This window comes from Amborella trichopoda, chromosome 11 (genome assembly GCF_054954075.1).
Source record: "Amborella trichopoda isolate Santa Cruz 75 chromosome 11, AtrichopodaSantaCruz75HAP2 v2.0, whole genome shotgun sequence".
NCBI lineage: Eukaryota > Viridiplantae > Streptophyta > Magnoliopsida > Amborellales > Amborellaceae > Amborella > Amborella trichopoda.
The window spans coordinates 45,538,572-45,554,538 of NC_142346.1; the positions used below are offsets into that span (position 1 = coordinate 45,538,572).

The 15,967-nt window shown below is 37.3% G+C and overlaps 1 protein-coding gene across 1 annotated transcript; it reads right to left on the reverse strand.

The window, feature by feature from the left end:
- Window positions 1–467: 467 nt before the first annotated feature.
- LOC18448447 (MAC/Perforin domain-containing protein) lies at window positions 468–14,629 on the reverse strand. The gene is made up of 7 exons (XM_006858508.4): window positions 13,493–14,629; window positions 11,750–11,988; window positions 10,243–10,444; window positions 4,949–5,017; window positions 4,624–4,813; window positions 2,348–2,514; window positions 468–1,847 (listed from the first exon to the last, which is right to left on the reverse strand). The coding sequence occupies exons 1-7, from the start codon at window positions 13,724–13,726 to the stop codon at window positions 1,161–1,163; spliced, it is 1,788 nt and encodes a 595-aa protein (XP_006858570.1). The 5' UTR covers window positions 13,727–14,629; the 3' UTR covers window positions 468–1,160.
- Between the last annotated feature and the right edge of the window lie 1,338 nt (window positions 14,630–15,967).

Consider the following 15,967-nt stretch of genomic DNA (forward strand, 5'->3'; position numbering starts at 1 on the left):
CTGGTTGAAATCACCCCGAACTTTCCACAACTTTCCATTTCTAGAGATGAGCTCAAATACTTAAATGTTATGAACCCCGTTGATGTACGAACAACTTTCCAGAACTTTCCATTTCTGGAGATGAGTTCAAATACTCAAATGTTATGAACCCCGTTGACGTACGAACAACAGTGCCGAACTTTGACATACGAGTAACAATGCCCCGAACTTTCCAAAGCTCTTACCCTTACCGGTTAAAATCGCCTCGAACTTTCCAGAGCTCTTACCCTTACCAGTTGAACTTTCCAAAGCTCTTACCTTTACTGGTTGAAATTGCCCCGAACTTTCCAGAGCTCTTACCCTTACCGGTTGAAATCGCACGTAGCGACTCCTACAAATCCGCCTGTTTACCTTTTAAATCACTGGTCAAAAGACATTTATTGAAATGACTAATCTATAGAATAAATACATGGAAGCATACAAAAGCATTCTATTCAACATCAGAGCTCATATTGATCAAGATTTCAAGATACATTCAAACAATATATCTACACGACCACAGTTATAATCGAACAACAGAACACGAAACCCACCAAAAACACCAAAATGAACAATATCCTTTCACTTCGTCCAGTCCTTTGCCTACTTCTGTCAGAGCACGAAATCGTAACACCCACAAACTTAACATAGAATCTTCCACCATTCTTAAAGCAAACCATGGTTATCTCCATTTTTGCATCCTCTCGGAGTTGATAATGCCCATAGTATTTCCCTCATTTTCTTATACATGCCCATCTGTGTGGTTCCTTTCCCAATCACTTCAACATCTCCTGTTTTTCCCCTAATAAGAACACAACACCTACCCGAAAACACAAACCAGGAATAAGAAATAAAATACCTGGATGTATCAGCTCTTGCACTTTCTCCAGAATAACCGTGGCACTATCCAACCCCCATCATGCCGTATGCTAGCAATGCTGCTCGCATTTCCCTCTAGGTGGTGTCTACAATCCCATCCATGTCTACTCTCCATTACGCCATCAATATCCTCACTGTTTACATCCCTATCTCTCCTACAATTCCCATAGGAATCCCTACTCTACGTTCCCTTATCTGCAATTCTATGCTCTCTCTCTCTCTCTCTCTCTCTCAACCCCCAAAGAATGTCACACCCAGACACCTCACTCCTCATCCTCCACCTCAGGCACAATGGTGAGCAATGAATACCTCACACTAATCGAAATCCGCCCCCTATCAACACAAAGCTTACCACCTGTAACCACCCAATACCCGGGAGCATCTTGAGGGCCTCGAGCCATCTCTGCCGCATCCACAAAGCTAAGCATGCGTGGGGTCCTCACTGGCACTGGTGGTCCTCCAGGGTACACCGCAGAGTTCACAACCACATCACTAGGCCTCGGAGTGGGAGCACGTGCCACCCCGGTAAAATGCGTACTGATCAGAGTAGACAAAATCCCTGACTTATGCCCTAAACCTTCCGAACGTTCCCAATCTGAGCGGCGAATCTTAGCATTGACTGCCGAATATTTTAGCCTCAAAAAGAGGATGTTTTTGTGGACCAAAAGTTGCGCACCAGTCACAATCCATGGATCATCTCCACGGTCCACAGGAGCAGTGCATATGTGAGAGAAGTGGCGCCATTGGAGGGCCTCGAAGTAGCGGCGGTCTTGACAGAGATCATCTGGGCCAGGGCCAGGGCCAGGGCCGTGACCATGGGGCAGAGTGTCAGAGAGGTGGAGTATAGAAGGGAGGGCAGAGAGGTGTTGAAGGTGGATCGCAAGGCGGTTGCTCTTCTTGCCCTCAAGGTAGAGGCGAAGGCCGGTCACTGGACGCCTCCCCACATCCACCTATTTTTTGGGTTGGAGGGAATGGAGGAGTCAGTCAGACTTATAATAAGTTGGTGGGTAGAAACTGTGAGCAAGGTGGCAAAGGAACTCTCTCTCTCTCTCTCTCTCTCTCTCTCTCTCCAGTTCGCTGTGATGTACCCATTTTTTAAAGTTCGGTTGGTAGACTATATCATGGAATTCTCACATTCTCATATTATAGAGGCATGTTACAGACTTACAGCTGCAATCATCCGAAGGGAAAGAATAGCCATAATCTCAATGGATTATGGTATATGGTACTCCAAGGCTATATCTGCCATCCATTAATGGATAGTTGGAGATTAACCATACCCAGGAGAATGCCCCTTTGACCCCACTCAATTAGTCCCCCAACCATCTACCAGTGGGAGATCGTCGTGGATGTAACCTTGGAATGCCACATACAATAGTCCTTTGGACATTGGTATATATACAGCTGTACTTTTTTTAAAATACATATTATAGGCAGGTCAAGAGCTGACCGGATTGGTGTTGACAAAAAGCTTGGGACCCATGAAACTGAACTGCAGATATGAATTGCATTGTTGCTTTCTTTGGGGGCCAAGAGGAAGCTCACTAAACACTGGAGCCCATTGCCGTGGAAGTTGGAACTCCAAAAACTGGGGGAGTTGTTCAATAGGCGGCTTATCTGCATGCAAGGGCAAAAGAATTCAGGAAATTGTTGACATGAAAGCCAACTGAAACAATTCAGACAGGTATGTATAATGTGGATGCAAACCAATCACATCAAAGCAAACTAAAACAAAAAGACAAAAGAGAAGATTAAGAGAGAGAGAGAGAGAGAGAGAGAGAGAGAGAGTACAGTGTATTCACCCATTCTCATATGGAAGAATTTTTTCCATTTGATGGTCATCAAATAAGTGTTTAGTTCACTTCAAAACAAATAGAGATATAACTTCTGAGAGATCAGAGGAAAGCAGGGTGAACATCTGCCAGCTTCAAGCAGAAGGATTAGTTCCAAGACTTCTTTTTTTTCTGTTCTTTTTTTTTTTTTTGAAAAAGCATTAGTTCCTAGACTTAATCAGCCAATCAATAACCAATGCAATTTTCTTTGAAAGTCATTGAGTTCAAACGAGATGTGATTACCAACTAAACTAATTTCATATGAGACGCCTTACACAAGGCACATACCCAATGGAAACTATATCCGATTTACATATTCTTGGTGCTTCAATTCTTGACATGCATGGAGAGATGTCTTGCACCAAACCTAGCATGAGACTCCAGCGGTCCTCTCCGGCAGATACCTCTTTAACTCCCTTTCTATCATGGTCAATCAAGGAAAAAGTTCTCCAACAAGGACTATTTGAATTTTGCCTTTTAACCTTTTTGCATGACCCATTTCATATGGAAACACAACATCAAGCATCTACCTTGCTCCACCAACCTTGGGAAAAGGTCCCAGTTTCCCCTCCTAACATCCAAGAATCCTTAAGTTTACAAACTTTTCCAATCCTTCCCTTAAATGAGAGTGCGCATCAACAATGCAAAGTGAACCCTTCCATGCCCAAATGAACACAATCAAATTAACCAAGTAGCTACATTGTCAAAATGAAAGCGCAAATAGCAATCTAACTCAAAGGCAACAGTATATCCCATGTTCGAATTCTATATTGACCTACCAACAAAAGAACTGATTAATTTGTCAAGGGAGCCTAACAGATGATATTTCAATTCCAGACAGAATATTTAATATTTAATACCTAACACCTAACTTATCTTTGACATTGTTCTGGATTTTATCCAATTTTACAGCCACAAAGTCAACAATATGGCTGTTTGCCATTTTGCTAATAAAGAAGTAGGGGAGATTCCACTAATGATTGGTGACGCATCCTCTTCTCCCTTTTCAAAAAGGACGTGCTAAGGAAACTAGAATGGGCTCTCAAGCCTAGACTCTAAATCTTAGGTGGCCTCCAAGGATTAGTTGGGGAGGCAATATACCGACAAGAATCCACCTCCAACTTTTAATAGCTATATCACATTTAGAGAGAATTTTCATCATAGCTCTTAGGACTAAAAATGACTACTAATTTCTCCCAACAACTCGCATAATTCTAAAACTTGGCCACAGGATCCGTGCACTTAGGCGGTGCTCCCCATCCCAAACTTGCAGTTTAATGGCATATCCTGCAGGACATACCCAATCATAACGAAAAACTACTCCAGCTGCCATAATCATTCCCAAAGAACTTCAAACAATATCAGCTGCAAGATTTCATACTAAACTCTATTATCTGAGAACCCACTCCTACTCTTCACCGGAAGCATAGCAACAATAGGCAGGAATGTTCTCTTTAAAACATGATACACTGAAAATTAGAGAAGAATCAATAATATCAGGAGCAAAGTTTCTCGTAATTCAAAACCCAAAAGATTACCAGAACCAAATAATGCTTCTAAGAGACCTGAGAAAAGAAAAAAGGAACTTAAAAGTATTCAAATTAAGGTAAGAATCTCAACAAATCCATTATATCTATCCAGAATTATTTCAAAGAGAATGGAAATAGTTGCAAGATATCAGGGACACTTGAAGTTTCAGAATCCCACAGTGACTTAACTGCAGTGCTGATGACTCTTAAAGTAGTAAAATTAGATGCTTCCAAAGAGTAGCTACTCAAGGGATATATGGTTAATTACCACTCCATATGCAACCATTAGTGACATTCTGAAACTAAACGAGATTTTGGACCTGCAACCATCTAATCCAAAGAAAATAACCAGGATTCCCACTTACATCGAAGATACAGATTCACAGCATGGCTCAAGAACCCACTCCCAGGAACTCCGTTCAACAAAGATGTGATTGGAACAAATGACATTGAAATCACATCAGGGTCCTGTGGAACTGTGTTTAGCCACTGGGTATGGGAAAGAGATAGGTTATTGTCGCTGCCCCCCCTTCTCTTGAATATCCAAGTAAGTTCCTGCATTGAAAGGATAAGAAAAAAGTCATTACAAATGTTAATAAATTTGCTAGAGATGCTGACATAATCTAATTTAGCTCACTAGAATCTGAAAAACTTGGAACAGTCTCGTCATGGAAGATTTGAACAGAATACCTCTTTGTAAGAGTCAGTTATGGATGAACTGGAATTTGCAAATCTCAACTTGTGTTCCCTGATATCAATCTGAAATAGAACCAGCCACTTCCATGCTAAGTAACAAGAGATTCCAGGAATACAATGGAAAAAAAACAATTCAGAAGGAAAAAAACATTCACCACAGATAAATGGCAAAGAAAGAGATATTAACAGGTTGAATTACAGAGTTCAGAATAAAAGAAATACCAAACTTACCTGCATCCCAATAGGCGTGAAAGCAATGAAACTGACCAAATATACTTGACCATGGCTAAAAAACTCCACCCATGAAAATGGTCAAATTGTCTTACATGCTACTCAAACCTAATCCAGTATGAAATAGAGATATCATAGGCAAACACATAATACAGTTTCTTCTTCTTTCTTCGTTTTGCCTTTTTTTGAGAAAGGTAGCACATAATACAGTTTTACTGATCAAAAAGAAAAAACTTTGACTGCTGTGACTGAAGAGATAGGGAGGAGTGATAGTGAAGGGAGGGCTAGGATATCGTTCGCTTAAGGAGGGTAATTAAGGGGCTAACATAAATTGCTGTAAAGGTACAAAACGATAGTAGATGCATAGTTTTGAACTTTATTCCAAGGAATTTTCAGTGAAAATGGATAGGCTTTAATGGGAAGTATAGCATGATTCTGAGAACTTCAAAAGATAAGTTGCATTATTTATACTCTCCCTGAAAAAAAAAATGATTGATTGGCTACTATGCTGTGGGTCTTTATGTTGTTTCTCTATTTTTTAACCTGTAATTAGCTACGTTACTCCTCGCTTCCTCTCTCTACTTCTCTCTCTCTCTTCTCTTTACAGTAATGTGACAAAATTTTAAGATAGAGGTGGACAGTAATGTGACAAAATTTTAAGATAGAGGTGGACAGTCAATCATGCACAGAAAAATGCATATGTCACATTCTGAATGAAGACAGTATTTGGAACAGAACATGGTGGGTAACACCCAAGCAAAAGATGAGTTTCTAGTGAAGAATTTGGTGGGATCACATAGAATGAGCATCTAGCTGATTCAAGAAATTTATGTAATGATAATATCTAGTTGCTTCAAGAAATCTATTTGTTTCTTGTGCTAAAAAACACTAATATTCAACCGATTGGTAAAATCTTCAAAGGAAATCCAGTAGGAAATTTATGGATTTTCTTAATTTTCTATAAATAGTATTGCTTCTTAATTTGTAAAATAAGGGCTTAGGAGTTGAAGAAAATTCAAAGCAACGTATTTTTTTTGTAACTTGTACTGTATATGATTTTTATCAGTTTTTCTGGTTTGCTGCACAACATGATATTGACATGTCAAACCTAGCTGAGTCGTAACTTAATTATATTGGCACTTTTCACTTCTTTAAAAAGGAGATCCCAAACTTCTTTACTTTTTATCTTCACCGTTGTTATTTGGAAGTTTTATCCACCTGAGTATAAAAATGACCTTTTCCATGGCTCTCTTTTGCAGTCATCTATGAGGCATCCACTTAAATACTAGCAGCAAATGAAATTTCAGGGTCCATAGTTTTCCTTTCTAATGCTAGTTTGAACTCACAGATTAAAATAATCAAACTCTGCAGTATTAGGCTGGAGTTCATTCTGGAAGAAAATGCTGACTATATTGAATTTAGGTTAACACATTGACCAGATGGTGAACAATATAGGTTATGTCAATCAAATGTTTTCCCATTACGACTGATGGTTTATGGATTTTTCTAGAATGGAAGGATCAAATGGTTTCCTCATAGAGAGAATCCGCAGCCTCTTTAGACTGCTCAAATGAGCATGTCATGGATCAGCTCAAATTTTCATCAACATTTTGCAAAAGGAGAAATCATCCAGTGCATCAGGGACCCGTACGGCCGTACGTTTACCAACTCAAATACTACAGGCCTACTACCCAAAGAATAAATAACTAAATAAATACTACAGGCCCGACAGATGATGAACAAGAAGCTAACCCTAGCTGAAAGATATCTCTAAATATGTGTTTCGTTTATGTAATGTAAGCCATGGTGCCGTGACGGACTTAGTTTAAGCCTTTAAGGTATCAAGATAGCTATGTGCACAGATTATGCGTTAACCTAACAAGGTCATAGCTAGCCTGTGAATCCCCTGTAAAAGGTCATTATTCGCACTCATTCTCGAAAAATCCAAAACCATCATTTTAATAGAATAACATCTTATTGACATCGTATATATTGTTTGCCAATTGCCATATAACCACTAAGACAACCTAACAAAACAAACTGAATACTTCATATAACAAACAGTTCATATAGCAAACTCTTTCTTTCAATAGGGATTCAACATAATAATGCAGATCTCAAGCATTTCAATCCATAAGTTCTAGTTAGCATTATTTGGGACACCATGGAGGAAAACTTCAGAAAATTTAGGGTGATTGATTGGAGTCCTCAGAGATGAAAATGAAACAGGGAACCATGGAAAATGACGGTTCAGTGTTCAATTCAATAAAGCTTCCAAAAAGAAGTAAAGGCCTCCAATTAAAAGAAGTAGAAAATGTCATGGCAATTAAGGGCATCTCAAAGTGTTTAACCTGAATATCAAGAAAGAGTGGCTTATAACGTGTATGGATCATATCCTGGTCAACTACTGTATGTGACAAATTCTGAAAGAAAACATAACAGTCTACGGCATGCTTCAAGTTACTGTCAATCAAATTTTGTAGACATGACAATGGTCAAAAAGGTCAGATCATGTGATCCTATATAAGTGTGTAAAACACTGTTGTCATAGGAAAATATCATTTTTATTTAGAAACTGACAAAGGTTTCCAAGAGGAGGATTGGGCAGAAACTGATTTTAGGCTCACTAAATATCTTGCAATGTCCAAAAGGAAAATCTTAAAGGAGTAAAAGATGGATTACTTTGTGGTTATTAATAAAAATAAGGTATAATTTTGGCAGTTGTTTAAAAAGCGGACCGCCCAGTGCCTAGGCGCTCCATAAGGCTTGGGCGCCTCTCCCAGGCCTAGGCGGGCTATCCCTGGCAGGCGCCCAGCACCCAACCCTGGGCGTAAATGCCCCTCGTTGAGGGCATTTTTTGGTCTTTTTTTTAATACTAAAACAGTAAAATCGTGGGTTTTAGGTTCATTTGAAACCTAAACCCCATTAGAACCTATTTTAGATATAGAAAAACCCCAACAAACTAGTATCAAAGGGTTTTTCAAAGTTACAAGAAATTGATCTAAGCATCACGCATTGATATTAGATTTAGTGGAATATCAGACTATGGACTTATGGCGTATGGCGGAGTATGTGCTATGTGGACTTGTGTATTATACATTTGATGTGCCCTAAACCCCTAACTCTTATGTGTTATACAATTATACTTATATTGATAGACTATAGAGACATTTTTCTTTCTACTGGGCCATCCAGGTACTGGGCGCCCGCCTAGGTGTTAAGTGGCCTGGAGAGTGTTTTTTGAAACACTGATTTTGGGGTTTTGTAAGTATACATATCTAGCTCAAAAACTTGGAGAAGATTGGATCATTGGAATTCAAGAAAGTGATACTCCATCACGAAAGATGGCAGTATTTTACAAGACATATGATGACTAAAACACATCAAGGCAGATTCTTTGGCAAAAGAGATTGGATGGTTAATGGGCAGTCTAATTGGTACAACCATAGCAAATGCAGATTTGTGCACCAAGTCCTTAAGCTAAGAAAAATCACAAATACTTACTGATAAATTTGATTTGGGGTGGTTGGGGTTGGGGCTTGCTTGTTGTAGTCTACAAACATGTATTTCATCGGTTATTGCATATGGACATGAATCAAAGAATTTTTACAAGATAAATAAAGATATTGTCAGTTTGTTACCCTCAAGGAATACCTTGTAGTTATTTGTACACAAAATATGCATAACGGGAATACGCACTCATTTCATGAATGAATCTGTTTCCACTCAATTTCACAATAATTGAAGAACTCATCTTATCATTAATTCAAAGATAGGAAGGAATGGGGTAGGGAAACAATTGCAGGAGAGCAAAGCAATAAAAATTTAAAGGGGTTGCCTAAGAATCACAGGAATTGGAAAAGGAATCGCTAAATGGAGGAGAATATGGCTTCCAAGACCCGTTATAGTGTTGAGCTGGGTATGCAATGAAGTTTTTGAAAGGTCAGCCAATGTGGAGCATCCAGTTCGAGACTGGGTGTGCGGAGTGCAACCCCTTCAACATAACAGGCGAAAGTGTGTTCAAGTCTCATGCAAGTGTTGTTCCCGAGGATATGTAGTCGCACCATCATCTTTTTTTTCAATGAGTCGTAGCACCATCATCTTTTTGCTATTAAGTAGTCATAGCACCATCATTTTTTCCTCTATTTCTATACATGCATTGATCATAGCTAGCAATGCATGTAACAATGTACTGTCAACCAAAAACTCAGTATTGATTTTGTTTCAGAGTAAAAGGAAAACCAATTCATAGAAACAGAGATCCAGTGAAAAAGGGCAAGATTACTTCATAGTTGACTGAAAACAAGAGTTGAAGAAATTGGATATTTGTGCATTTGTATGGATGTGTGCAATGGAGGGAAAAGGGGAAAATTTTCAGTTCACAATGTAAGTAACCATATACCAAACCAATATTAGATGAATAAAGTAAACCACAGATATAAAAAAACACAGAAGAGGAGATTTACGGCAATGCTTGGAAGCTTCTTTTGAAATAATATAACACAACAATTTCAGTTTTCCTTGAAAAACAAGTTTTCGCACATTGTTCTAAAATGCATGCCCTCAAAGACATTTTATAAGATGGAATATTTCTCACAGTACTTTTGATCTCACATAAATCAAAAAAGATCCAGGAGGGATCAACGAATCCATGATAAAAGTTGCATTCCAGTATCATACTGTATCAATCATGGTTTGTACCTTAGCAACTCCTATGCATCAAGAGTAACCTATTGATGAATGAACTTCAATGCATTAGAGTAATCTATTGGTGAATGTGACTTATATGAACCTAAATCACAACTCTAAGAAATTGACTGCGTCCTTTAATCAAATTTCTAATACAGCTAGTATTTAAAAAAATCAACCCAAGCACATAGTAAAGTGAATAAGCATGCCTCCAAACATCAATCCCTACTTTTAGGATATCTAATGTGACACTCAAGAGACTCCAACCATTTGCCCGCAATCATCAGAGACAACACATTCATCTAAACAAATAAACTTGGGAAATGATATGTAATCAATATTTGAAGAAAACAAGCATTGATACACACCTTGTCCTTTCCAAAGGTATCTTCTGAATCCAAGCTATTCCTCCCATTTGCATCTGAATATCTCTCATCAGCAATATCCTTCAGTCTTTTCTGAATTTCAGTAGGCTGAAGATTTGAGTTGTGCTGTTGCTTCACATAAACAACATCTTTACCACCCATTTTTACGCTTACTATGATATGTGTGCCATATTTTTCAATAAATCTGGAAGAAAGACCAAAAACAGAAAATGGTCAAACAAGCAAGGAACCTAAACATATCAAAATATGAAAATATAAGAATCCATCAATTTCTCTTTGTTGTATACTTGCATCAAAAAACCAATTAAAAAAAAATCACAAATTGCAGTTTCAAGCTCATCCAAGATTTGATCCTTAAAAGAAAAGTATAAACTTTTTATTAACAATAAAGGATAATTTATGTGACTAAACTATCTCAAAGCATTATTAATATGAAGCTGCCTAACTAAATGAGTATGAGAAAAGATGGTCCTTGAATAAATTGTGTTAGTCAGCGCAGAAGAGCCGAAAGTCTGGGCTTATCAACTTAACTATAATATATTGCATGATTGCGTGATTGTGCATTTACATATATATATATATATATAAAATAATGGCTTGCAATGGTTAAAAAGTAAAGGAAAGGCACGTAAAATTTAGGAAAAGGGATGGGGGTGTTGGAGGTGATACAGAAACATAGCAAATGCCGGTAAAGAGACCAAAAGTTGATAAGCTTGCTAGTTTAATGTGCATCTGGTAGCCTGAAATGATCTGCTTACCAGAAACCATCTGCTTGTTTACATCCATATCCGTCTTTCCGTTCATTTGTTTATATATTTATCTACTGCTAAATATTTATCTAAAGGGACCTTCCATACTGCCATGTTCAGGTTGGTGGAGCATCAAATTATGTCCATAAATCCATCACGCATCACATGCCGTGCATAACATTTTTTGCTAATGTCCAACATAATAAGATGAGGACATTCAATCCAAAAAGACTCCATTGCTGTCTCGAACATATCCGTCAGAAAAGAAAAATAAAATAAACATCTCCATGGATAACCATGAGCATGGTGAGAAAGTTCAGTGTAATAACTTTTCCCTTTTTTTTAATCTAACCAATATGGCTTGAGATTGAATTGAATCATGAACAAAAGGGATATATTAAATATTATAAGCAGCTTTATACTGGGAGTTTCAACAACAAAGCTCTTCAAACTCTACAAAAAATTGAATCCCATGGATTTACACAGTCACCGAGGACTGCATTGAATAAGATTAATTAGAATTCCTATACTTACATAGTTATATCTCCTTATCAGATACATTAACAATCAGAATTTTATAGATAACATAAGAACCTCAAAACAATGGGTATGTAACGAGGCAAGACAATATTTAATATATAACAAAGAACTCACATATCATCAAAAAGGCCACTATTATCACAAAGCAAGCCATGCAAATTCTTATTAAAAAGCAAGAAAAAAATGATCCAGATTCTTACCCAGCCAATGCAGCGGGGTCCCACGATGAGGGAACATCACGTTTAACATGATCACGAAGAGTTATCTGTGATTTTGCTAAAGCAACAGTGTAAAGAATTATGAACCACCCATCAAAGGCAAGATTTTTAGTGTTGGCTGCATCTTTCTGCCAGCCACCAGAAAATTCAAACATGGTATTGAATAATCCCGAAGGAATTTTACCAGACAATGACAATTCCTGATTGAACTGCTCTGACATCTGCAAACAACATTGATGTGCCAAATGATATAAACATGATGGCCAAAAATGTCCCTTTCCCCTTAAACTTGTAAGAAATTATTTCTTTTTTTAGGTAACAAATCATTTTACAAGCAGTTCTTTAAAAATAAGGGCATGCAAACCAATAGAATAACAGCTAATTACCCCCCAAAAATAGAACTAACTGCCAATGACAGAATGACAAAAGCCAAGTGTCATCGACATAAATCTCAAACTTTACTTCATGTAAAATAAAAACAGAAAAGATTATAAAATGGCCAGTGGTCTATGCATTCCTGCTCTGAAATTTGGCTTACTGTTTTCTCATGCTAGGGCAGGCTTTTCTTCCTAAGAATTTTCATCAGCACTGGTGAAGATAATATTTTCTGACAGATTTTTGGTGCAATAAAACGCAAAAAATAAATTAGTTTTTCAGATAATATAATTTCAATTAGGGGAAATTCAGATTCTCTTCATCAATCCTACTTCTAAAGAAAAGCTATATTTTCCCCTTTTCTTTCTATATCATTTGTCTTATCCACAGCTGACAAGCAACCATGCATATATTGTCGCTCATTCTTATCCACAACTCACAAGCAACCACGCATATATTGTCACTCATTCCATCTTTGATCAAGCTAACTGTTTTCTTTTCTTTTACTGTTTTTTTTTTTTTTTTTCTTTCTTTCCTGTTACTGATAAGTTAGCATGGATGGATAAGCTACAGGTTAGCTGGGTTCAAACCCACAACCTCAAGCTTGATGAAAAAAGAGCCTTCCAGTGGGGCTACAGGCAACATCATACCTAACTTTTGCTCACACAATTCTTATAATTAACTTCAGTCCAAGAGCTTGCTCTCTCTCTTTTTATTTCCCCCCTTAATTCCAAGGGCTATTTTCTTCACATTCTCTAGTAATAGTGTGTTTCTTCCATTTTATTGCATCCATTTAACTACTTGCTCAGTTAATCTACATTTTTACTGACTTATTTCAATCAATCCATTGTCTATTGTCCACACAGCAGCATGAAAATCAGAACAATTAGTTCCTGGGACAATATTCTTGACTTTAAAAGGTCAAACATGGCATCCATACAAAAGGGTATCATGGAACGAATACTTTCAAGAAAAAGATTTAACTCCTAATTGATTATCATTTAATAAAGCATCCTTTTCTTATAATAATGAACAAGAAGTAAGAAAGAATGGTGGAAAGAACCTTTTCATGCTTGCTAAAAATAAATGGCCAAAAGTTATGCGTACTAAGGAAGAAAAAAAAAAAAAGGAAACGCATTGCAAACAGTAAATAGAATTATTCTCGGAGTAAATGGGAAGAACCCCAACCTTCTCTTTGCTTTTAACAGAAAATACCCAGAAACACCAAAACAGTCGAGAATTACCACGAAAATCAAATAATTTTGCATAATGGAATGATATTTTATACAAAGGAAAGAGCAAGAAATGAACACGAGAATAAATAAATAAACGGAGCCACGCTCTGATTACCTGTTGAAAAGAGAGAACATCAGACCTGAATCTCATCCTTTCTCCTTTATCACATTTTATCGATTTCGATACATTCTCCACCAGGATCCCACCAGGCAAAAAAACATCTCGCCCTTGATCTACATCCAACTTTATCAAGTGTGAATCAGGTGAATTTCCTTTGCAGTATTTGAGCCTCAGATCCTCAGTTATGTCGTAACCAAGCCCTATTGATTGAATTGCCTTTTGTGCCATGTCTTTATGACCATCACTCTCACAACCCTAGTTTTTTAGAACCTCAAATATCGCTATGAAATCCTGGTTTCCAAAAATGACGGGCCTCTGAGAACCAAGCCCAAAAATTTAATTCTGCTGATGATTCAGAGCCTAAACCCGAGTTTCTCTGCAAGTGCTATGAGCTAAATCCAATCTCCTGCAGATTTTGTAAACCTTTTTGTGGTAATATATAGGAAAAAGAACTTGCTGTACTATGAATGTTGAAGAACGAAGCCTGATAGATTTGGACCTGAAACCATGCAGGTGTTTCAGAATTAATATAACTCTCTGAGATTGGAAATGGAGTTAACACTAGTCCCCGCAAATGCATGAAATTGAACAGAATTCTTCCACTTTGATTGTCAAAATAAAAGTTTGAGCTCTGCAAATGAGAGCTAAATCTTTGAAAGTTGGAACTTGATTTGCTACTGATCACTTTACAACCCCAGGGAAGCAAAGCAATATTTTTTTCACAAGCCAGACCAGGAACCAAAACGCAATCCTCATTAACCTTCAAGAAAGGCTGAATCCACTAAAAATATACCTTCTCAATAAACTCTAACTTCGAATAAAACCTAGCCAAAACTCCAGGTAGAATCGAGAAACCGAACCCTAAAACTTCAGATGCTCGCAAATGCAGAAAACATCAAAAGCCTCAACCCAAAAATTTCATAAACCCAACTAGAATCGAGCTTCTGCAATAGTTGCAGAGCTGTAAAACTTCTTCGTTGAAAGGAAACACTAATTTCCTTAGAGCTCAGAAAATACTTCAGAACTGAAATGGTGTCCTGCTGCGTCTCTGCAAGTGACCAGAGAACTGATCCAAGATTTGTACAATGGGAAAATAAACCCTAACTTTCTGCAAATAAACCCTAATTGCAGAGAAAAGACGCAAGATTCGTACCAAATAGACGACCCTGTTGGTTGCAGAAGAGACAGAGAGAGAAAGTGAGAGCTTTGAAGGTCTTAGAGGTCAAAGCCTGTAAAGAGATGGAAAAGTCTCTGATGAGCGTCAAACTAGTGGGTTAAAAAAATCAGTGATATGACGAAAGTACCCCAGATTTTCTAGTTCATTTGCACAAATGGTTAGGAGATTAACGTAAATATCCCACAAATTTTAAGACATTCAGAAGAGATTTTTACTAAATTTTTTTTTTTTTCCAAAATCAAAGATTCATTCCCCATATATACTTTACATGTCCTTGTTTTCTTTTTCTTTTTTTTCTAAAATACCCTATATTCGGATTTTCAGAATCCAGACCGCAACTATTAAAAAAGTGGATTAGAAATTGAAATTGTAAACAAGTTTTTTTATGAACCAACCAGTTCGAATTTTGAAATTATGAAATATGTTTGGTGTCTTAAAACCATTGAAAACCAAGGCTCAATCAGCACACTCACTAAAAAAAAATTAAGATGATAAATTATAATATGCTTTTCTTTTAATTTTAGTTAAATATAGTTCAATTTCTACTGGGGTTTTGAAACCCCACGATCCGGATCAGATTCAAGGGGTGGACATCCCATGTCACCGGAAACCCCTCATCCCATGTCACCGGAAACCCCTCACTTCTACTTTTTCTTTTTTCATTTTTCAAATGATTTCCCACCATTCAGTAAATCCATATCCCCGATCCAGCGGTTTGGATCTAAGCGGATGATCGAAAACCTTATTCAAGTTTTAAAACACTGGTTTTTTTAGAGCTCATGGTGCTTGTCAAAAACACCAATAGCTCCAACTAAAACTAAAAGTTTATCATACTTCCAGTTGCATGATTTTAGAGCCCCGAGTTTGTCAATTCTTCCATGTATCCTTAGTCATAGGGCAGTTGTATCCTTAGTCATAGGGCAGTTGTTTGATTTTAAGAAAAAAACAAAAACCTCACATGTACCATTGTTTTCTTCAAAATATGGTCCAATATTGATCCATGCTTTCTATAAAATCTCAATCTAAATGGGGAATATACTAAATACCAAGTCTGAAGATTCAATCCAATTTGTCTATTTCCTATATTTTCAATTTAAATATATCATTAGGCAGTAATTAATGTACAAGCCAAGGAAATCAAACTTTTGTAACCAGGGTTAGCATATTTCCTTATGTTTCTTACTACAAAGGTGACTAGGCAGCATTCCATGAAGAAAAAATATCTTTGTACTTGTTATTGTTGATAATTTGTAGTTTCAATGAAGGAAAATTACTTTGTGGGTCAGGGATGC